The sequence below is a fragment of the Canis aureus genome, chromosome 23, assembly GCF_053574225.1.
Source record: "Canis aureus isolate CA01 chromosome 23, VMU_Caureus_v.1.0, whole genome shotgun sequence".
NCBI classification, from domain to species: domain Eukaryota; kingdom Metazoa; phylum Chordata; class Mammalia; order Carnivora; family Canidae; genus Canis; species Canis aureus.
In genome coordinates this window covers 46,818,982-46,842,186 of record NC_135633.1, presented here as the reverse complement: position 1 = coordinate 46,842,186, position 23,205 = coordinate 46,818,982, and the positions used below count along the sequence as shown (strand labels likewise).

General features: G+C 44.4%; 2 protein-coding genes and 1 long non-coding RNA gene across 8 annotated transcripts in view; 2 read left to right on the top strand and 1 right to left on the bottom strand.

Annotated features, from left to right (window-relative positions):
* The window catches only part of CCDC82 (coiled-coil domain containing 82), a 34,032-nt gene extending 32,551 nt beyond the window's left edge, over positions 1 to 1,481 (top strand). For all 5 annotated transcript variants that reach the window (XM_077867582.1, XM_077867580.1, XM_077867581.1 and 2 more), the window contains one exon: positions 521 to 1,481. In XM_077867582.1, coding sequence (XP_077723708.1) covers positions 521 to 586 — 66 coding nt within the window. In that variant the 3' untranslated portion in view covers positions 587 to 1,481. The remainder of the gene's footprint in view (positions 1 to 520) is intronic.
* Positions 1,482 to 5,037: 3,556 nt separating this feature from the next.
* MAML2 (mastermind like transcriptional coactivator 2) overlaps positions 5,038 to 23,205 on the top strand; it is a 343,746-nt gene continuing 325,578 nt past the window's right edge. For both annotated transcript variants that reach the window (XM_077867519.1, XM_077867518.1), the window contains exon 1: positions 5,038 to 6,915. In XM_077867519.1, coding sequence (XP_077723645.1) covers positions 6,403 to 6,915 — 513 coding nt within the window. In that variant the 5' untranslated portion in view covers positions 5,038 to 6,402. The remainder of the gene's footprint in view (positions 6,916 to 23,205) is intronic.
* LOC144295099 (uncharacterized) lies at positions 14,327 to 15,313 on the bottom strand. Its single transcript, XR_013362513.1, has 2 exons — positions 14,910 to 15,313; positions 14,327 to 14,593 (listed from the first exon to the last, which is right to left on the bottom strand). It is a non-coding gene; the product is annotated as an uncharacterized LOC144295099 (long non-coding RNA).

Below are 23,205 nucleotides of genomic sequence, written 5' to 3'. Positions count from 1 at the left end.
TCTTTGCCAACCAAAGATTGGCACATTTGCTCCTGGGACAGCTTAAGGGCTTCTCTTTCCTGATCACCTCATCTAACACATGGCTACTCTTCTGAACCTTCTTTATGGCCCTTGTTATTGGTGTATTACTACTGAACTCTGGTCTCCTTAGGGACAGAAAAAGTAAATTTTTTTTGGTACCTAGACAGTCATGAGAACATATTTAATATATGTTATGTGTTCAACAAATTTTTGTTGAATAAGTTATTGAAGTTGTTATACTTCTATGAATATGATAATAGAAAAATTATAATGTATAAGAACATTATGAGATTAATATGTTCAGTTTGTTCTCTTTCCAATACTTTATGAGTTAGAAATGCTTATTTGAAATTGTGTCCCTATTTATAATAAGATTTTTATTCATGATTATCCTGAAAGGAGAAATGAACATGTTCCTGTTTGTGTCTATAGATTGAAAAGGCCTACCTTATCTTCTTTGCTTTGAGTAAAATAACTAGCTTTTTTATTGTATACACAGAAATATGGTCAACTTCAAGAATATCTAAATTTGGCGGATTACTTTCAAGATGAGAAGTTTGACTGAATTGTAACACATTTCCTTCAGAGAAGATTTTATAAATTCCTGTAAATGTGAAGATCATGAGTCTTGTTTCTCTGTATCATGTGACGTATTTATATATTTTATGTGTACTTTCATGGCAAATATCTTGTTTAAAACATATGTTCATCTCAGTTTCCATGAAATGGCACTCTACAGTTAAACAAAAGTTTTGTCTGCTGTACATAGAAGACATAAGCCCAATAATTTTTAAGTAAAGAGTATTTTAAAGTTCTAAAACAAGGCCTTTATAACAGATGATTATCAGTAAATGAGCTGTTCATGTCCTGTCAGCTTAGTAGGCAAATACTGTATTTTAAAAATGAGTCCAGACTAACATCTACATGTATTTGTTATTGAATCCCTGGCCAGATTTGTTTATTATCCTTTCACAGTATTAAATGATCTGCACTGATACATTCTTTATTACTGTCATTACCTATATCAGTGGGCCATGGAAGAAACCTCATGTTTCATTCAGTTCAATCCCCTCGAGTTAGAATCAGACTGTAATTTACCCATTCTAAAGAGGAGTGCTTTTCTCCGGTTCTGAAGTTTCCTTTAGAAACAGAGCTCAGGCCTCCGGAGGCTTTCAACACTCACATTCAGGAATAATTTTGTGATACGTTTTTTTTATGCTTCATAATGTTCTTTTGATTTTTTATTCGATTTGTGTACATGTTAATGGTTAAGATATATTTTATTTATTTTTATTCATAACCTTTCCCATATATGTATTTACATTACAATCCAAAGATCTCAGAGAGTCAAATTCAGCCAAAAATAGTTTAAAAGCATACTTTGGCATCTGCACTGCTTTGCACATCTAAGTTTCCCCATAATATAATAAAGTAAAATGGTGTCATACTGACCAAATGGACCCTGTGTATTCTGTATCTTTAATTCTTATGAGTAGTATCATAGTAGGATCTATTTTACTGTACAATTTTAGATACTTGTTTCTGACTTCTGTTGATTGAACCTGGCTTTAGTTATTATATGGTTCATGCATAGAGTTCAATATATGTGCATACATAAAAAGCTACATTTTATTGAGTCCTTACATAGAGATCACTTAATATTTTCTGTAGTTAATTTTCTGAAATTATCCCTATTGTCATAAGCAAAATGAGTGGGAAAAGCTCACAGCATGCCAAAGATACTGATGGCGATGTTTCACGTGAGGGGTGCGTACCATTTGCAAAGTGTGAAATGGAAATTCCAGTCACGTATCTCTATTCTTAGTTCTCCAGCATACAGAAATAATCCTTAACTAAAGTGAAACCACAGTTGAAAGTTGCAGATGAACTGACCGTGCTGAAAAGAAGCAAGACGGAACTGGAGGAAAAGTAACGGTCATGTTGGAAGGGGTAAGGAATGGCCTATAAAAAGGCAGGCCAAGGAAAATGAAAGTGAATGATCTGTAAAGTATCTCTAATGACCCTGGAAGCATCGCTTCTCATATGTGCATGACACCACAGACAAGTTTGAGAATGCCGAAGAGTGAGAACTCCTTCCATCTGGAGAGTTTTTGAAATTAATTTACATATTGCTTCACATGCCATGCGTTTAAGTCATAAAAAATAAAGCACTATCAATTAGAGGGACTTAATGATGGCAGCCAACCCAGTTCCTACATCAGGCTTCTTGTTGGCATGCAACATTTTTCCTGTTGGAACAGCCTTCTGACTGTGGATCAGGAAATTTAGTAAGAGTAGTTTTGCCGATGTCTGAGGTTACTGCAACCAAGCAAACTTCTAGAGTGGGTGTTTGAAGAACACAAGAGGCATTTAGGTATATGGTAACACCAAAAGGATAACAGAGAGACGGGCTGTTAGGATGTTAGAATGAGCATGGTTTAGGGCCCAAAAGCAAGTAGTTGATCAGAAAGAAATGTTGAAAAAAAACCTGAATTAACCTTTACAGGTATCATGATATACTGTATTATTTTATCATCATCATAACCATCGATATCATTTACTCAATATAATACTAAAATAATAGTTTATAAACTTAAACTCTCACATGTCTATGAACTTTTTAGACCTAGGCATTTAATACAGTGGTGTCAGGTGGCCTTGGTTAGTAGAAATGATGAAGAAGACAGAAATGGACAAGTAAAAGGAAAGGAATGTGTGAAAGAATCATATGGCTACACAGAAGCTTCAGGGTTGGAGAACAACAGCATAAAAAGAGGGAGAGGGAAACAAGGACAAAAAGCATTTATTTTATTGGCAGTTAGATAAAATTGATCATGTTTTCTCACTTGTCTGCTCTCATCTTCAGAGGGATAGTTCTATTCACTGCCCATTCCTTGAAGGCATTACAGCACTGCCTTAGACTCTAGCAAGCTGATTACAGTGTAATTGTGGCTTTGCTATATTGAGGCAGCAAGCGCAGTGGTTAAGAGGGCATAGGTTTGAAATCAGGGTTGAGGTAGAGTCCTGAGTTGTTACTTCCTAGTCACATGAGCTGCAAATAAGTAGTATAATTTCTGTGAGCCTCAGTTTCCTCATTTCTGAAATGAGGTTAATAATACTAATCTTTCAAGCCTGGATTAAGGGAGATCTGTGTGAAGTACTGTGCCTGAAACAGTGATTAAATAGTAGCTGATGTAAATGGAAATGAGGATGTGGATGATAATGATTACAGCTTGAAATTAAATGGCTGTGAAGGAAAAATATATACAAAAGACACTCCAAAAAAGTGACTTACACCACTGATTATAATATGAAAATGTATTAAATTCCTGCTTGACAAGTTTTTAAGGTATGTCTCTGTCTAGCATGGAAATCAAAGTTTTTATCAGAAAGAAATAGTGGATTTGACTGAGGATTCTGTGTTACTAATGAAAATCAATGCTACAGCATGACTGTCGGGTGAACAGTGTTTTAAATTTAAATATTACATTTTCTCTCATCAAGTACAACTGCTGAATATAAAGTGCCCGTAGTAATGAAAGATAATGTCTAATGAATACAACTTAAAATCAAATATAAAATGATCAAAACTCCTTTGACTTTTAATGACACCTCATGAGAGCGTTCTCCAAATTTGCATACCTAACAAAAATATATTTCTGCCTTTCCCCATTTGAGTAGTGAGGAACTCAGCCTTAGAAAGGCTAAGGGAAGAAGTCCAAATGAAAAAAAAGGTATATTCCATCAGTATACTTGTCCCCAATTCCCAACAAACATTCCAGAACTTGTGAAAATAAAATGGACTAAAGCAGGCCAGCCTATTGGGAACTAAAGTGTAAATAAATCCAGTGGTACAACTGTTTGCATTGATTTCACCCATTCATTTCCATCCATAGGTCAGTTTGGAGAAGGACCATTTGACTGAAATGGGAGAGTTGGTTTAGATTAATGAAGGCCCATTGCTTGAGACCTCAGATCCACTGACTTCCAAGTTAGGACACCCCATACTTATGGTCCTAACTATCCCAATATTGTGCTCACCCGAATGTATTCTCCATAACTGATCATGACAAGCACAATCCATTCCATACTTTGAGACCTTAAAGGCAGGACCACGTGAAGATGAGACAACAGTCTGTGTAACTGATGTATTTGGTTATTAAACTTCTTGAAACTCCACTGCTACATGTTGATTTTCCTCCCGATATATGCAAGCCAAATAGCCACGGAGACCTCGGATCCTGCAGTCGTCTGTCATGGGTAATCTTGTATTTTCAAAGGAAAACCTTTATTGTTTTTTGTAGAACTGGTATTGGTGATTTCACCGTCATAAAATCTTTTAACTATTCCTACCGATGTGCTTGTAATCAGCCAGTCAGTCGACTTCCCCCAGAGATCACAGGAACAGGCAGGCAGGTGGACGGACAGACACTCGCCTGCCCTCTGCCCCCGCCCTGCGCGCCCTCCCAGCGGCACAGACCCCCGTGGTCCTTATTCCTACGGTGAACACTTCCTCGATGCTCCCCCAGCTCTCGCTAGGGTGCTCAGTGGTGTCATTTACAACGCACTGAAACGCGAAGATGATATCCTCAGGGGGGCGTGCTGTGGGTCTGAGAGGGAAAATACATTCCCTGGCCGGGAATTTCTTAGACACTTTGAGCCGGTGGAGCCGTCGTGTCGGGGCTGGGGAATTTCCCCCGCCTTCCCCCCTCGGCCAGGCCGGGCGGAGGGAGCCTTGCCCGGTCGGGCCCCGGGATGCACCGCTGCGGCCGCTGGGCGGACCCGCGCGCTTCCCTTGCTCTGCCCGGTGCCCGCCGGCCGGTGCCCGGTCCCCCGCCCGTGCAGTGCCGCCCGCCGGCCGCCAGGGAGCCCCGGACCCCGTGCGCCCCCGCCCCGCCCCCGCCCCGCCCCCGCCCCGGTGCCCGGTGCCCGGTCCCCCGCTCGTGCAGTGCCGCCCGCCGGCCGCCAGGGAGCCCCGCGCCGCAGCCCGCGCCCGCGCCCGCGCCCCCGCCCCGCCCCCGCCCGCAGCCCTCGCCGCCGTCTCCCTCGCCGTCTCCCTCGCCCTCTTTCTCTCCCTCTGCCGTCCGAGCACAATGAGAGCCTGTGTGCCGCCGTGACTCGGGCAGGGCAGCCGGTGTCGGCGAGGCGGCTAACAACACACGGGAAACAGAAAGGGAAATACGAGCTACTTTTTTTCCATCCATAAAGCGGAGCGGTACGAGAGCTTCAGGCACGTCGCCCGCTGCGGGTGCAGACCCGCAGGTCCGCCCGCCGGGATGGGATGTACGAAAGTGCACAGAAAAGTGGCTGGACAGGACTCGGAGCAATTCGCTGCAAGTTTGTAAGTTTGACCGTCGTGTGTAAACCACTCTCGGAGGAGTTTGCGTGTCGGCGCCGAGCGAGGGTAGAGCCGGGCGGGCCGGGCCGGGCCGGGCCGGGCCGGGGGCGGGAAGGAGCGTGCGCTCAGGGACCTCGGCGCCCGCGCTGCGACTTGAGGCTGCGCCCCCCGGGCCAGGAGGCCGAGGACCGGGTGAGGGACGGTGCCGCGGGGAGCCCCAGAGAAAGCACGGCCCGGAGCCCGGTGACCGACACTGCCAACAACCCAAAAGCCTTCTCCGCCCTTCGGGAGGAGACCCCATCCCGCGGTCCCCAGAGAGGAGAAAGCAGCCGAGCCCGGGGAAAGGGAGGACAAATTACAAGCCAACAGCAGCCCCTCTTGGTTTTGGTACATGCTGAACACGGACTTCGAAAATTTCCCGAAACGGCACGTTTTTTCTAAGCCGAAGAAAAGTCAAAGCTGCAGGTTGCGTAGCCGTCTTGGAGACGGGTTTCTGTGCAGAAACGTACCCATAAAATTTTCTCTGAGACAACTAGGCGAGGGGGAGCCCGGCCCCCCACGAACTCCTCTCCACTCCCCGGCTGCCTGGCTCGGGCTCGGCTGGACGAGCCCCGAACTCCCGCCCTAGCCCCAGATGCTGTGCGACAGCGTGCCCAGGGGCCCGCCCGCGTGCTGCTGCTGCTGCTGCTGCTGCTCCTGCTGCTGCTGCTGCTCCTGCTCCTGCTCCTGCTGCTGCTGCTGCTCCTGCTCGGGGGGCCACCGACTCCGTCCAACTTCTCCAGGGCTGTCAGGTGCAATTAGAGCCAGTTGACAAGGGTTTGTTTCCAGCTAATCCGGTGGGTGCCATCGGTTCTGTTCTGCCTCCTCACCTCGGTTTCCCGCTCCCCTCCCCCACCTTCCCCGCGGCCCCCCAGCCTCCGAGGACCTCTGTCCATGTGGCCCTGAGCACGGGGCTCGCATTGTCAAAAACAGACTTGCCTGCGAGAGGCAGCGGGAGCCTCCCTCCACCTCCCCATCCCACGGGCAGCACCGTACCCGGTGAGATGGGGGACACAGCGCCCCCACAGGCCCCCGCAGGAGGGCTGGGGGGGGCCCCCGGGGCGGGGCTCCTTGGAGGGGGCTCGGTCACCCCGAGGGTGCACAGCGCCATCGTGGAGCGCCTGCGGGCTCGGATTGCCATCTGCCGCCAGCACCACCTGAGCTGCGAAGGCCGCTATGAACGTGGCCGGGCCGAGAGCTCCGACCGGGAACGAGAGAGCACCTTGCAGCTCCTGAGCCTGGTGCAGCACGGCCAGGGGGCGAGGAAGGCTGGCAAACACGCCAAGGCCGCTGCCACCGCGACCACCACCACGGCCCCCCCACCGGCCCCTGCTGCCCCCCCGACGGCCTCCCAGGCAGCCGCCGCCACAGCCCCACCACCCCCGCCAGACTATCACCATCACCACCAGCAGCACCTGCTCAGCAGTGGCAATAATGGTGGCGGTGGTGGGATCGACGGGGAGCAGCCGCCACAAGCTTCAACCCCTGGGGACCAGAGGAACTCAGCCCTGATTGCGGTAAGGTGCCTGGTTTTCTCATGATTCTGGCTGTGGTCCGCTGGCCTTCGGTGAGGGTAGAGCTCACCTTGGCCTGGTGTGGCGTGGACAGCCGTGACAAGGGCCAAGGTGTTGGCTGTCTCCAAGGCCACCGGGTATGCAGTTCGTGCACTTTTATACTTTCAGTCATCAAGTTCTGCTGGTGCTCACTCATGGCCCTTCCTACACTCGTAGGGTGCTTTTTAGGCGGTAAAAAGCCCGAGTTTTCTAGAGGCTCTCTGGAGTCCAGAGGTGGCTCCAGGCTGGCAAGATCCGAGCGAGCCACTGAGGAAGGCCCAGTGTCCGATCCTCCTGTTCGGGCTAGCCAGTTCTGAGTAGGCCTGACGAGCCACTCTGCAGCCCTTATGCCTAATCAGTCCAACTGATCTTCATCAGAGCCTTTTCCTTCTTTTCCCATTCCCCCTGCCCCTTTCCGAGCAGCCCTTTCTTGCGTCAAGAGACGATAAGTGGTGATCTCTACCACAAAGGAGTTCTGTGAGTGTCCCCTCAGCCAAAAGTGAAATGTGGAGAAAACATCCCAAAGACTAGTGAGGGTCTGATTTCACATGGACTCCCCCTGCCCCAGCCCAGTGCCTTGCCCAGGCGCTACAGTCAGGTAGCGTCTGCCGGCAGCTTCCCTTGAAGTGGGCAGGCACCAAGGAAGGGGCTGTTTCCCAGGCCATTGTCCTAGGAAGTACCTTGTCTTCAACCACTCCTGGCGATAGGGCATCAAACCTGAAAGTTCTGATTAAGTTTTTGGCCGGGAGTTCTTCCTCAGAGGCACAGACACACCCCATCCCAGAGGGAGTATCCCTTGAATCATTGGCTGTCAGTGCCAGTGGTGGTCAGGTGACTGCCTGCCGGTGCCCACATCTCCCGTAGCTTCTGGGCCAGTGGCCCTGGGCTGGAAGGTGGAGCCCTGCCCCGCAGCGCAACAGGCCGCCTCCATTTCTGCCGTCCGTGGGGCCCTGGAGGTTCTGTGTCAGCTTGTAGCCCAGCTCCAGTTTGCCCAGACCCTAATGAAAGTCAGCAACGGGAAACGGCCACGCGAGTCTCAAAGTACGCAAAAGCCCAAAGGAGAGGAGGGCACCTCGTCATGCTGTTTCATCCCTGAATACAGTTAACCTGTAGGGTCACGTTAGAGCTTCAAGGCCTGACTTCCCTTCCCTACCACCTGTTCCGTGGCCACCTCTCCCTGGAATCCCCTAGGAGAGCAGTGGGAGATTGTTCTGTGAAAGAGAGCTGCTGAGGTGAATGGGAGTGGGGGTTCAGGGCGGGGGCGGGGAGGGAATCACTCGAACGGAGAGAAGAATGAGGTTTGTATGTATGTGTGTGTCACTGGCATCTGCAGCCAAAAGTATCTAAATGCCTTGATTGTCCTCAGTAAACTTACAATCTGTCTGCAAGTCTCCCAATAATACTGCTTTGTGTGCTTCACAGTCTCCTGGTAAGTGTTTCTGGGGATGATACAGGGAACGAGGCACCCAGCCTTTTTCAGTGGAGAAGAATGATCTCTGACCTGGGTGCCAAGACTGGAGGTGGCACTCACATCCCAGCCCCTGCAAGGAAGGTGGCATGTCTGCTCATGACAATGTTCTTGAGATTTTTTTGCTTTTCTCCAACATGGAAAGCAAATGAGGCTGGAGTGGGTAGGGGAGCTCTGGAATGTGAAATGAAACCAACCTCAGAGGTTATTGTCACTTTACCATAGTGATAGCCACACCGGGAGGAAGTGAAAGGACGGTGTCCTGCCTTTCCCGACTGAAGGCTTACAATGTGGCTGTTGTACCACTCCTGTTCTAAAAGAGAATCTGAACCCTCCTAGCCACCAGCCACCTCCTAAAACACTGCCTCGGAGGAGACCCCAAGCACAGTGATGAGGAGAGGTCGGTGTGAGTTGGGACTGAAAAGAAGAGTTGATTTCTGGTGGTTGCTTTTCATTGAAAACGTGTGGCATTGCAGAGGTTCACCCGCCACTCTGGGTTTGGTTATTGGAAATTCCCTTCTCCTTTTTAGCTTCTAAATTTGGAGCTTTGTTACTCAGCATGGTACTCAGAGGTGGTGATGCAAGTACTGTATTAACCTGATAACATTGTGTTTGAGGGAGGCCTGGGCATTTGGGAGTGATTCATCTAGCCCTTTAGATCTGCAGGTCCCACTTCTTGCGGGCTCCTCTTGTTTTCAGAAACACAATTTAAAGGGGCCTTTGTGCAGAAATGAGTGTCAGAATTCTTAATTTCATTGCTGTGTCCGTAACCAGATTTATTTCTGCTGGGTGTTTTGAATGTAGCACTTTAATAGTTAAGTCACATGCCATAAAGCTCCTTTGGAGAGAGGGAGAGGGAATACTGATCATCTAAAATCAGATAGTCACTGTGTCCTCAGATGAACGCTCTGGATGCTGCATACCTGCCAGTACAACACCTTGTATGTATCAGTAGTATTTGAATGTGGATGGAAGGAGAACTTCTGGTCTGTGGGATAGCATTGACTTGAGGGCTATTATACCACAAGAAATATATAATGTCTGAGTTTTTTTGATAGGCTAAGTTTCAAGAAGAATGCAAGAGTAACTTCCAAGCCAGTTCTAATTCTCTCCACATTGAGAGCCTAATTCTGCAGCCCTTACTCAGCCAATTTCTTCGTTTCAAGTTCAAGGGAAGTACCATTGCTACAGCAACTGCAGGAACAGGGCCTTTCAGAGGGTCTGGATTATAGGGCTTTGAGCAGATCTGCATTTCTAACCACTTGGAGCAGGCTTTAGGTACTAAATCATTTTCTAGTGAAGTATGTTTGAATCTTTGAATGAACTGTGAAACTGAATAATTGCTGGTCCATGGAACAGTAAGGTTTAGAGCTTCTGCGGTTCATTATTAATCTTTCCCTTTTGCCTGAGACAAGCTCTTTTTTCTATTGCATAGACTGTGTTGCTAGGATGGATAGATAAGTGGTTCCAAGTCATCTTTTGGCTTTAAAGATTATCTTTTCTCTAATGTAGTGTGGAGGAAAGAAAGCAGATCAGACCAGGAGTCCGCATGCTCGATTCTGTGCCTGCTTGATCACTAACCAGCTGGGTGACCTAGGACAAGTTACTTAGCAGTCATCTGTAAAACAGGGAGGACAGTATTGCTGTCCTAGCTTGTTGAGAGAAGCAAATGAATGTGTGTTTCGGAACAGGCTTCAGGAAATATAAAGCACTACAGAAATGCAAAGCATTACCACTAGTATTACTAATAATAAACTACTAAGCAACGAATCATAATACCAGTTTTTCCAGGGATTAAAAGTATACTTAAGCTTTCAGTTGTCTGTTTTAAATGGTGAAATGGCTTTTATTGTAAATAGTGGGATTGGTATTTCAAACTGAGTGCTGCCAAGATAAGACTGAATTATCAGTGTACTTAAGTGTTCCTGAAGGTCCCAGGAAATCCTAGTTAAAATGTGCAGTGTTGTGAAAGTGTTTGGGATCTTTGCGTGCATGTCCTTTACGGGCCTCTGCATGGACCAGAGCAGATTTGGAAAGGTGTGTCCACCAGAGCGTCTAAGGAATATTAGAAAAGTCGTTTGCACAAATGGCATGGGAAAGTTAAATATTTTGTCAACAATAGTCTAAAATGTTAATTGTTAGCTTAAGAAAGTCAAACAAGTTAAATCATTGCTAGAGTTCTCTGGTTATTTTTAACTGATAATAATCAAGTTTCCAATTGACAATTCATAATCTGAGAGCTCTAAGTGGGGGGTTGAGAACAGAAACAGTTCATTGGCCAGATCTGGGTGTCTGTAGCTGTCTACATGATAAATATCCTCCCCAGAACAGTGATAGGAGTGTTTACATTATTTATATATGCAGCCATCATTTCCTTAAGAACTGACCTATTTTTGTTCTGTTTTCCAGAACAAAGTAATAACGGGAGAGTTCTTATCTCTCCAGGACCTTCCTACCACTTCTTTCAAGTAAATATAAGATCCCACAAAGGCAAAAGAGTTCAAGTGGAGAGAGAAGTTGGTATATAATCCTTTATCAAAAATGGGCAGAAAGCTGGCTTTGATGGCAGGGGCTGTTATGTCAACCAAGATGCCCTGCTTGTCTGGGTCAGTGTTTGTTTATGGAAGGCATTTGTGTGCTTTGAAATAATGTCCTCATTAGGTGATGTTTTTCAAACCTTAGTGTTCTAAACCTTAAGGTTTAATATTGTGTGGCTTCCCTATGCCTGTAAACCTTTCCTAAGGACCAAGAAAAACATGGGTTTCAGATGTTCTAAGATATAATAATTAAATATGATTAAAAGAGCGGCTATGGGATCCCTGGGTGGCGCAGCAGTTTGGCGCCTGCCTTTGGCCCAGGGCGCGATCCTGGAGACCCGGGATCAAATCCCACGTCAGGCTCCTGGTGCATGGAGCCTGCTTCTCCCTCTGCCTGTGTCTCTGCCTCTCTCTCTCTCTCTCTCTCTCTCTCTCTCTCTGTGACTATCATAAATAAATAAAAAATTAAAAAAAAAAAAAAGAGCGGCTATGATTAGCTGTTCTTGTTTTTAATTGTTGTTGTATGTATTTGCTTTTAGTGCTGCTATTTAATCTCGAAAAGCCTGGATGGAAATTAAAAAACAAAACATCAGTTCTGCCATGCATGGCAAGTAAGCTATCCTGAATGAATTCTACTACTTCCCTGTTCTTTAATCCAGGCCTCTATATGTCCAGGACTTCCATAGGCTGGATCATGTTTAATGAAAACAGTTCCAAATTCTTTCTTCATTTTCATTCTGATTTCCCTCATGCTCAAACAGGCTCTGTGGGAGAATATCGAGAAATATGGCTAAAGTCTCTGCTCGCTCCCCAGGCCACTGGGCACATCAAGACCACTTGGATAAAGGAACAGTGCAAGTACTAACTAGGTAGGATGGACCAAAACTGATGTAGAAAATCAGAAGAAAAAAAGGAATAAATATTTAGTGAGCCCTAGATGTATCAGGCACTTTTATGTTTTATATAATACCTTAAAAAACATACACACACAAACCTGGTGAATGAGCAACATTTGCCCCACTTCTCAAATAAGGAGGCTGAGGCTTTAGTGAAATAGCAAATGGAGGAATGTAGCACATAGATTTTATCTGTTGACCAGTAGTCAGATCCCACTTCACACCTACTATCTTTATGAACTAGAAATAATCTTATTCTTCTTGGGCATCGGTACCTTCACCTGGAAAACAGAGCCAGTGTTCCTTAGCAGAACAGTCAGCACAGAGCCCGGCACACGGTAGATGCTCAAAACGTTGAGTCCTGTCAGGAGTTGGTAGGAGAGAGCATGAAAGCTGGCTCAGGGAGAGCTTTGTGTGGGTCCCCAGTGGGGCCTCGGAAGAGGGTGCGTGTGGAAACGTGGGTGGGAGTGGCTAGGTGCAGATGGGTATGAGCATCAGGTGTGGGACAGAGTGGAGCCTGCCTGGCAGCACTGGGTGTAAGTAGTGAGGTTGATCCACTGCCCGGAGGGGCCAAAGCTCTGGCCAGAGTACATCAGTAACCCTGGAAAATGGTAGAGTGAGGAAAGCTCAAAGGAGTCAGCATCTCTGAAGCAATAATAATTCTTCATACACTTGAGAACAAGTATTACACTTCTCCTCCAGCAGCCTCTTCTCAGAGCACATTGCCTAGGTGTTCTGTATCACCTATCCTCAAGTCCCTTGAGCTGCTTAATGCCTTGCTGTTTACACACTTCCCTTATTCCTGGTGAATTATATACAACATGACATGGCCTTTGGCTCAGGAAGGAGATGGGTTTAAGAGCATGCTAGCTAGACACAGGAGAGAAGCTAAAAGAAGCAGTACTGAGGACACAAACCTCTCTTCCTGGCTGGCCAGGCCTTCCAGGGCCAGTAAGAATTGCCCTGGGGCAAAAGTGTGTTCTCTTGATGTATAAACTTATCTTTCTGACAGATGAGTTTACTTATTTACAAAACTTGGAAAAAGTCTTTTCATTTAAGAAAAAAATTGTGAGCAGAAAGTAATGTGAAGCTGTGGTTCCAGATAACCTTTGAGATCTTGCTTGCTTGCTTGCTTTTTAAATGCAGATGTCTTCCATATCTTTGACTTGCCCTGAGGTTCAGTGGGATATCTTTTCCCCTATTTGGTCCATGTCTGCATGGCACGGGGAAGGTACCCTATGGAATAGATGGCAGAGGAGAAAAACCAATACTTTATGATTGAAGGCATGATGTTGGGATGCGGACCATAGTGAATGGGGCCCCTATCTATAGCTGCCAGCTTCGACCCTTTTCTACACGTATCTAAGGAGCAGATGAGAAAGAATCAAAGCTGTTCCATTTCCTTATAGAGGGGATGAAAAGAGATGTTCACATATTCTCCACAAGTCTTAAAGAAGGCTAGAGAGTTGGGTCCTACCACATTGCTGAAGGAATGACTAGGAAATGGGCAAATAGCAGTATTTACATGCACTGTGTTCTCCATGGGTCTTAATAATTTTAGCAGAAGTCCTGAAATTTTATATCAGATTGTGGACGTGGGTGCTTTATAGAGTTTGGAAATTATCTGTTAATTTGATAAAGAATTGTTGTGCAGTAATTCTCTGCCATGAAAGTTCATGTATCCAGGGTCAGCAATTTGATACAGCCTTTGCCCTCTTTGTATTTACAGCTAAGAAATGTGTGGGTAGGGTTGGAAATAGAATTGTGAAAGTTCACTTAAGGAGGCAGGGGGGCAATGTTAAGAGCCTGGGATCAGAGGTGAGACGACCTGGTTTCAGATCACAACTCTACCACTTGGTTAAGTTAATTAAACTCTCCTGCCTCAGTTTCCTCAGCTATAAAATGGAATGATATTAATAGAACTACTTCGGATTGTTGATTAAATGAGATTATTGCCTGACACCTAATAGAGGCTCAATAAAATTTCACTGTTGTTGTTATTGTGAAAAGTGACATACCTGAGTCAGATTCATGTTTTTTTCCAGTTCAGGATTCCATCTTCAGAATGTATCAGAGATATTTTGTGGGGGCATGGCCTTTCTCTTTAATATTAATTAAAATGGTTAGTGATGGATGCCATTTCATCCAGTTTCCTGAAATAATTTAAAATGGAGATGTCATCTGGGATAGATTTACATTTCCCTGGCATGGGTTTTAATAGGGTTCTTCTTGAGAACAGGGTCAATTAATATCCCTTCCATTCCTGGGATTCTAGGACCTCTGATCTAGAACTTAACTAGAGTGTTTATTTGACTTCTTCTGGAATAGAGGCCAGGTTTCCATTCAGTTGCCTAGCAAGTGTGGGATGTAGGCTTTGTGGGTAAATGAGAAATTTAAACCGTTTATTGAGAGTTTGGAATCATTAGAACTGATTAGTCCAAATTTACCAATTTAACTGAATTATTAATTCAGACTGATGAAGAATTCTTAAGTGAATCTGGTCACAGAGTCACAAGGAGTTAGAAGTTCCCTGCTGTGGAGATTTAAAATTATGCTTTTGAAAGCCAGGTCCCTGGCTCAAGTCACTACGGAATCAGTTAACTCACTGCAACCTCAAATGAACAGCAACAGGACTTTGTCCTCTTCCCAACCTGGACCTGGAACATGTGGAAAATTTCGTCCCTCGATGTGGTTCTTAGCTTAAAATCTCTTCTTTGCTCGGTACCTCCTAAAGGTTGATTCTGTAAGAAACATGAGGAAAATATTGCCAAGGCTTCAAAGTAATTTTTGTTGAGGATAATTCTTAATCAAAAGCATGATGTTTTGTTGAAGGTGACAGGTTAAGAATAGGAATTGTCTTGTTGGGTGGATGATGTCTGGGCAAGGATGGATTTATTGGTTCTAATTCAGAACAAAGAATATAGTCAAATTTTTTTTGTTAGTGTGTTTATTCCCCATCATTTACACTTAATTCCCATCTTCCTCTTGAAGTGTAATATTCTTAGGAAATGTAGAGTCAACCTTATGTTGGGTTTCTTTTGTTTTATATTATTTTACCAGGGTTCTTGCTTCCTGAGTCGTCATGGCAGGTTCGTATGTTGATAGGAAATCATTCACATCATGGTTTTACAAATCCTCTTCCATCAGAAATGTGGCTCAGTTTTATTTGTGGGCCTTTCCCAGCAACACTGGTAACTGTCACCCACCTGAAGTCCAACACCTGGAATCCTCATTGTACGACAATGTTCTCTTCAGGTGGTTCTGCTGGATTTGAATGGAAAGTTAATTACATGCCTGGGTTTGGTTTTGTTTGTTTTGGTTTTCTCCTTTTCTGAAAATTTACTTCAGGCAAAAGTTTGCAACAACTTCTAATAATGTACCAGGAATCTTTGGGGTACACAGGATAATCTCTTAAAGCCGTGGTAACCAGAGTGCAAAGGAGTGGCTTAATAGAATACAGAATGTACCTGTACTGTGTCTTTGGAATGATGATTACCATACTTAAGAATGTACACTGCTCATCTCTGGAGGTCTCTGGAGTCTAGATTACGTAAAAATAAAAGCATTCTCTGGCTAAGCAGGTGAGAAACTTAGTTTTTTATTGGTACTGTTTTTCACCTAAGTGGACCAATACTCACTAAACCAGCTAAGGCTTGCACATCTGATTGCCACACTGCACTATGTAATTTCAGACAACAAAAGCATATGCTAGTGGTGTTATCCCATTTGGTTGTTTCACAGAAGTGTTGAAAAAGTACAAAGTACAGACCAAAGAGTAAACAGGAAGAGCAGCGGTCCTCCTGACAGAAACAGCAGGCGGAGGCAATAGTTCAGTGAAGTTTGCGCCCAAGTCCTGTAGCCACTGCACCAGAGAGACCTTCCTTTTCTCGCTTAGATTCTTTGCATGGGGATCTGTTTGCAGGCTCAGTCCCCCGGAGAGAGATTCTGAACTGTCTTTGTGCTAAATTAAACATTAGTTTTCTCCTTGGGAACTTGATCTTCCATAGACAGGCAACAATATCTTTCTGAGAGAGTTCCCAGCTAACCATTTCCCTCAGGAAGAGAGCAGCTCAGGAGCCTTTTCACCTCCACTGTCTGCTTAGCTGGTGTAAGTGTGTGTTGCATAGGAATTGTTGTGCACAACAACAATAGTTCTCCTAACTAGGTCTGGAAGCCCTTAGAGCAAGGACTTGTACTCTAATCCTTGGTATAATGCTGGAGGACCCAAGCTGGCTTAGCATGTAATAAATGCAAATGGTCAGGGCAGCACCCAGGTCATGGAAGATTGTGAAGGCAAAATCTTGCAGGAGCAAAGGAGTTTCCTTTGCTCACTGCCTCCCAAATCCTGCAGCCACAGCAATGAAAGGGAGGATGCTAAATACAAGCCTTCTCATCTGTGGTCATTCCTCATCTCCATCCTGCCCAGCTCCCAAGAGAGCCAGTTCATACTGATCTGAAAATAAGATGTTATTCTATCAATGTATAGGGTAGCATAAGCCTTTAGAGAGAAAACAGACCAAATTCTTTATTCACAGATGAGAAAATTAAAGCCTATTTAAAAGAGTAGTAGAGGCTGGACAAGAACCCAAGTTTACTATTCTAGGTTATAAAGAGCTGTCCTTTTATTAAGGACTTTTTTTTTTTTAAGATCTATTTAGTTATTTGAGAAAGAGAGAGAGAGAGCATGTGTGGTGGGGGGAGGAGTACAGGGAGAGGGGGAGAGAGAGTCTCAAGCAGACTCCCCGCTGAGCACAGGGGGCTCCATCTGGGGCTTGATCTCACCACCCTGAGATCATGACACTGAGATCACAACTTGATCTGAAGCCAAGAGTCAGACACTTAACCGACTGTGCTCACCAAGGTGCCCTTTATTAAGAACCTTTTTACAAATCTATAAAAACAATAGGGGCAATTTGGGAATTTCTGTTAACATATTGGTAGTGGAAAAAGCAGGGAGTTTAGAGCCTACTAGATTGTCTTCTAATGATCACAGTGATTCCCTCCTACATGCCCCTTCATAATGTGACTTTACTACTCCTCTCATTGAAAACTAGATGCCATCGCTGCCCCCCTTCCAAATCTTGAATGGCCTTGTGACTTGTTTTAACCAGTAGAATGTGACAGAAATGACACTGTGCTACTTGTGAGAATGAACTTTAAGAAGCCCTCCTTGACTCAACATTTGTTAAGAGGGAGAGCCTTATGTTAAGTGTTCTTACCACAAATAATAGTAAAATAATGAAGAGGTCAGGAGAAAAGTTTGGGAGGCGATAGATATGGTTATGGCCTTGATGGTGGTGACCATTTCAGGGGTGTACACTTACCCCATACTTACAGAGTTGTATATATTAAATATGCATAGCACTTTATGTGTCAACCATACCTCAGTAAGGCAGTTAAAAAAAAAAAAAAGAATCTTTTTGGAGCACTAGACCACCACACAGAGGACTTTGTGTAGCCAGCTAAAGAATGAGTGTCCACATGCAGAGGACCAAGGCACTCCTGTTCCTGACCAGCAGCAGCTGCCAACACGAGAATGAGGCCCCTTGGGCCAGCCAGTCCTCTGACGTGGTGTAGCCCCATGAGTGAGTGAGCCCAGGTGAAATCAGCAGAGGAACCATCTAGCTGGCCCAGAGAATCAAGGGAAATAACACATCAAAGTTTGCAGCTAGAAGGTTTTTGGGGTGGTTTGTAACTTGGCAAAGGTCAACTGAATCGGAGCTGGAAAACCTTAGCAGGGGCGATGGCTCCCCCTTTTGAGCTGCATTCCCCCTGCACTGGGTTACTTAACATCTCTGAGACTCATTTTCTGCTTTTTACGGTGATAGAAACTGTCTGGAAGGTTGCAAGGATTAAATGAGATAATACATGGGAGTACCTTGCATATGGCCTAGCACACGGTTGAGTTCAGGAACATTAGTTTCCTTGCTTTCTCCTCTGTCACTGGGCTCTAATTTGAGCCCTCCTTCCTTTGTCATCTTTGTCACTCTCACTTAGTGTGCATCGACATTCTTCTAGGCTCCCCCAGCTCACCGTTCCTCTGAACAGCAATTTATTTTCTCCCTCCTGGATGATGGCCTGGTGCTGTCATTCCTCCTAACTACCAAATTTCCAGCATTCTTGTTACGCTCCAGAGAACACATCTGCCTTCGGTAGTCTACCCTTAAAATAGAAAAGGGTTAACCTCATAAAGATGTCACTCCCCTCGTACTGCGATGCTGCCCTTGGGAGATTCAAACAGCATAGCAAATATAGATGGGCAATGTAATTGCATTCGATCTTCTAGGTCACAGAAGACTTTGCAACCTACAACAGCGTACAGGGGGGAAAGTAAGCATGTTCCATCTTGAAGAGCAGTGTTTCGGAACTCTTTTCTTCTTCTCTTCTTCTCCTCCTCCTCCTTCTTCTTCTTTTGGTTGCACATTGTTCTGAGTCCCTCATTTTTTTTCCATCTTATACTTCAACAATAAGTGAATAAACAAAGAGGAAGGTGATATAGTGACACTATATTCTACTTAATATACTTATTAGTGATATGGTGCCAGAGTACTGGCCCAGGAATTGGATGTTGAAGGTCCCTAGTGATACTAACTAGTAGGGCAACTGAGTCAAGTCCTTTTACCTCCTTGGTACTTGCTCTCCTTCTTGGAAAAATCATAAAGGCCACCTGGAACGAGTGGCTTCTATCACCTCACAGGCGCTCCCGTTGGGTGGATATCCTTTGAATAAGTTCCCTGGTATTTCACTTTGGTTTTTCACTTTTCAGGCTGCCCTTCAATGTATCTGTTAGGAAGAACTGAGAGAAGGAAAGGTGGCAAGAGGGAGGAGGTTTTGTTTTCTAAAGGAAATGCTAATGAGGAGGGTCTGAAGTAATCTTGGGAGCAAGGTCCAGTTGTGGCAAAGGGCGAGCGCCCAGCCCTATTAATTGCTTAACGCTCTTCCTGGGCGTCATGAACAGATCACTGCATATCTGACCCTGTTTGTTGGAGTTTAGGGCTCCAGGATGAAAAACACAGTTGTAGGCCTAGAGTTTGGCTCATTAACTTTATTTTGAGAGGAAGTACTGGTTTTGTCTGCCCAGATTATCCCAGCTACCCATGGAACATTTCTGGGGGCGAAGGAGATCCCCAAATGAGTACCCCTGTGAAATAATTCATGAAATCTAAAATGTGAAACAAAAAGGAAAATATTCTTACAGAGCCTGCCTTCCTTAGGAATTGACTAATCTGACTCTCTCTCTCTCTCTCTCTCTCGTATACACACGATTGGAAAGCACAGATTAATGTATGGGATTTCATATGTGTCACCACTTCATTTTAAAAATATGTTTCTGCTTTAAAGAGGAACTACAAAAGAGAGTCACCGAGAAATTGGTCTGGGGGAGGGGAATTCAATCCACTGCCTCATTTTTTTTTCTTCTTATCACTAAAACCCTAAGCAGAGAGTGTAATCACCTATTTCCCAGGGGCAGCCATAAGCCCTTAAAACTCAGATCTGTTTAGGGATTTAATAGAACTGGAAAAAAGGAATGTACAGGATCTGCTCCAAACAAATCCACCGAGGAAAATTTACCCAACCAAATACTAAATCTAGAGGATTTCTTTGATAGCATAATTCCCACCCTGCCTAGCTCTTGATCTAGTTAGAGCATAGCTCTGCATATTGCATCTTTATAATTTGTAGACTCTCAGATCTGTGGATCCCAACTTGGACTCCACGCCAGTCCAGTGGTTTGTTTTTTTTTTTTTTTTTTTTTTTTTCCACAAAACAAGATGTAACTAGCAGGAAGCCAAGAGGGTCATTTGGTTGGGGCTGTTGTTTCATTTTGTTTCCAAGGGTACTCAGCTTCATTATCTGTTAGACTGCAGCCTTAGAGATGACTTTTTCCTACTAACTTTAAACTCCCTAGTTTTTCTAGGGACCCAGATCCCCAACACATGTGTGCATGCACACACCCCTCCCCATATACGTTTTTTTTTTTTTTTTTTTTACCATGATTGTTAACAAATTGGTTACACGGGTGACTTAGCTAGAATGAAGAAATACCTTAAAGAGTATGGGAAAGAAGATCAGTTTTTAAGGAAATTGCTCCAGAAGACAAGAGTATGCCAAATTGCAGAAACTAGGAAAGAGAACATTGTATCACAGTGGTTAAGTGTTGAGTGACAAGGCACCTCCATTCTGGTCCAAGTTTTACTGCTAAACTAACAGAATGACCTTTTGGCCTGTCAAAAGGCCAAAAGCCCCTCCTTTGCTTGTTAGTTTCCCCATCTGCAACCCAAAAATGTTGTATTCCACAGCACATTGCTTGGCTGGATTGTTCTTGGCATATAGGATTCAGCTCAAATATCACCTGCTTGGAGAGACCTCCCTGGCTACCCTAACTCATGTACACACATGATTGATCAAATCGCTTTCTCTTTCCTCCTTTCCTATTACTACAAAGGTGTTGTCTTCATAACTTTTATCACTATCTGAATTTATGTCACTTCCTTGTTTAGTGGGTGCATTTCCTATCCTCCCCTCCAGGAACGTTAGCCTCTTGAAACCGGGAAGCTTGTCAGTCTTGTTCACTACACGTGTCTTAGGCCCTAGCAGTTTCTGGAGCATTTTGGGTCCACAGTAAATATTTGTTGAGCGAATGACCAGATCAATGGCTTTTAAACAAGAGATGTCTTATGAGTCTTTCAGGAATGAAGGTAGCAAAGAGAGGTGAAAGAACATGCAATGGGCCTCCAAAGGACCCACCTCCTGTTTGATTATGCATTATATATATATATAAAACACCAAGTTTTTAATCATACTAAGGTATATACATATATATATACACATATGTGTGTGTGTGTGTGTATATATATATATATTTTTTTTTTTTTTTTTTTACTTATTCAGGTCATTTATTAAGAGCAAAAGCTGGGCCGTCCCATCTGTGTGATATTGCAACATGAAAAATCACATACATACTAAGGAGACCCCACAGGACTGAGAGCCTTTCAATATAGTATAGAGCCATAGATTACAAAATTAAAATACAAATGATCCCCCAAATTTGGCAGGAAACGAGTACAGTATGAGGAGGGTTAGAATGGAAGGGCACTTGCTTTTTGATAAGGCAGTTACAAAATGGAAAACAAACCCACATCCCAAAAACATTCTGATGGGCATAATGGATAGCAGACACGTGAAACCGGGGTCCCGTACAACCCTCTGTCACTGGCATATCTATAGGTATATGTATAGAAATGCCGTTTTTTTTCTTTAAAGATTTTATTTATTTATTCATGGGAGACACAGAGAGAGAGGCAGAGACATAGGCAGAGGGAGAAACAGTCTCCCTGTAGGGAGCCCGATGCAGGACTCGATCCCAGGACCCAAGGATCACGACCTGAGCCAAAGGCAGACTACGCTCAACCACTGAGCCACCCAGGTGCCCCAGGTATAGATACGCCTTAATGTGATTAAAAACATGATTCCATTGCTACAACCATTTGAAAGACGCAAGAGCATGATAATCATTTCAGATTTTTCCCAGATTGAAACTCTAAAGCCCAGCCTCTCATCAGTAACAAACATCCGCATAAGGGTAAGGATGATGGAGTAGAGGTTGCATACTGAGTGACTGCTATACGCTGGGTCCTGTGTTAGTCCTTTGTGCCACATGGGAGAGACCAAGTTCTTATTTGGTGGAGTTTATATTTTAAAGAGGGTGGGGTGAGGGAGGACGTGTATAAAACAAACAACACAATGAGATAAATGCAACTAGTGATACAGCACACACCTCTTTGTTCTTTAAAGCAGCTGATTGGATATTGATTTGGATTAATTAAACAGAAGCAGATCTGGGAAATGCTTCAGGAAGTAGAAAGTGATAAGCATAAACAAACAACTACCCTTGGAGTAGGAGATGGGCTTCTTTGCCAGGTCCTGGACCACAGCCTGCACAGTGATCTCCCCTGTCCAGGCGGTGTGTGGCTTTCCTCTGTGCAGAATGCTGGTTCCCATGCTCCTAGGGAGGAAGGTGGTCATACCAGCATCTTCTGTGCCTCGGAACTCTTGTGATCATTTCCTTAGAAGTCACTGAGATTTGAGAGTTAAAGAAAAACTACTGACAGGCACCCTTTGAGGAAAAGAAGAATATTGCCCCTCCTTAGCAAGAGAAAACAAATAGGAAATTAACATCGGGACCAAAAGGAAGTAGAGGCATAGTAGGTTCTCAGGAGGAAGGTTAGAACAGTAACTGGTCTTTGCAATTATTATAATAATATTCCCCTACCTGAACACAACCAATATTGCCCACACAGAAACCCTGTGCTATAAATAAGGCAAATGCATGGGGGCGCCTGGGTGGCTCAGTTGGTTAAGTGTCCAATTCTTGATTTTGGCTGAGGTCATGATCTGAAGATCATGAGCTCAAGCCCCCTGTTGGGCTCAGTGCTGAGTGGGGAGCCTATGTAGGGTTCTCTCTAGCCCTCTGCCACTTCCCCCTCTAAAACAATAAATAAATAAATAAGGCAAGTGCAGCTTTTTAAAATTTTGCGTATGAGAGACAGACTCAGAGAAGTTGAGAAATGCTAATATCTTACTTTTGAATAACAAATTTGCAGTTTACAAAGTATGGACACACATATCCAGTTGTTCTCTGGGGTATTATTATGCCCAGTTTAGAGACTGGTAAGGGACTCAAACTGGCCGGCACTAACTCTGCAAGTGAGCAAACATTACCCTCCTGATCCATGGGACTGTCTGTCCGGGGCGCACAGCTTTCAAAGTTGAGGGATCAAGTCCCAAATACATCACCGAATTTACATCTAAGATGAGGACATTTTATGTCCTGCACTTCCAGAAGCATACCCACACATAATTTGAAGCAATGACTCTCCTAGAAAGAATGGCAATCATGAATGGAATGAGGATGTCAGACACCCGGGGCACATCAAATCTACAATAAGAGAGGCTGAAAAGGGGGAGTCATGTTTTGTTTTGTTTTTTTTCTTTTTAAAAATCAATTTGTAAGAAGCCAAGTCAAGGTGAAAGAACTGTTTTAAATTTGTGAAAGCCCACACTTTGCTACCCATGTTTCTTGTGGATCAAGTGAGCCACCTCATAGGTCTGGAGAGGGAGGGTTACAAGGTTGTTATGAATAGAAACTTGATCTGAATCAGAGAAGCAGATTTGTCTCTGTAACCAAGATTGGTCTAAGTTTTTCTCTGTGCTGTTGCTTACTTTGGAATGAATATCTTTGATGGAACTTAAGGGAGAGACCTACAGCTCTTTGCTGAAAAGTGATTTCGAATCTATTCAGATCCAGGTTGAATCTGTTTTTCATGCTGATGGGTGTTTTCTCATTACCTGG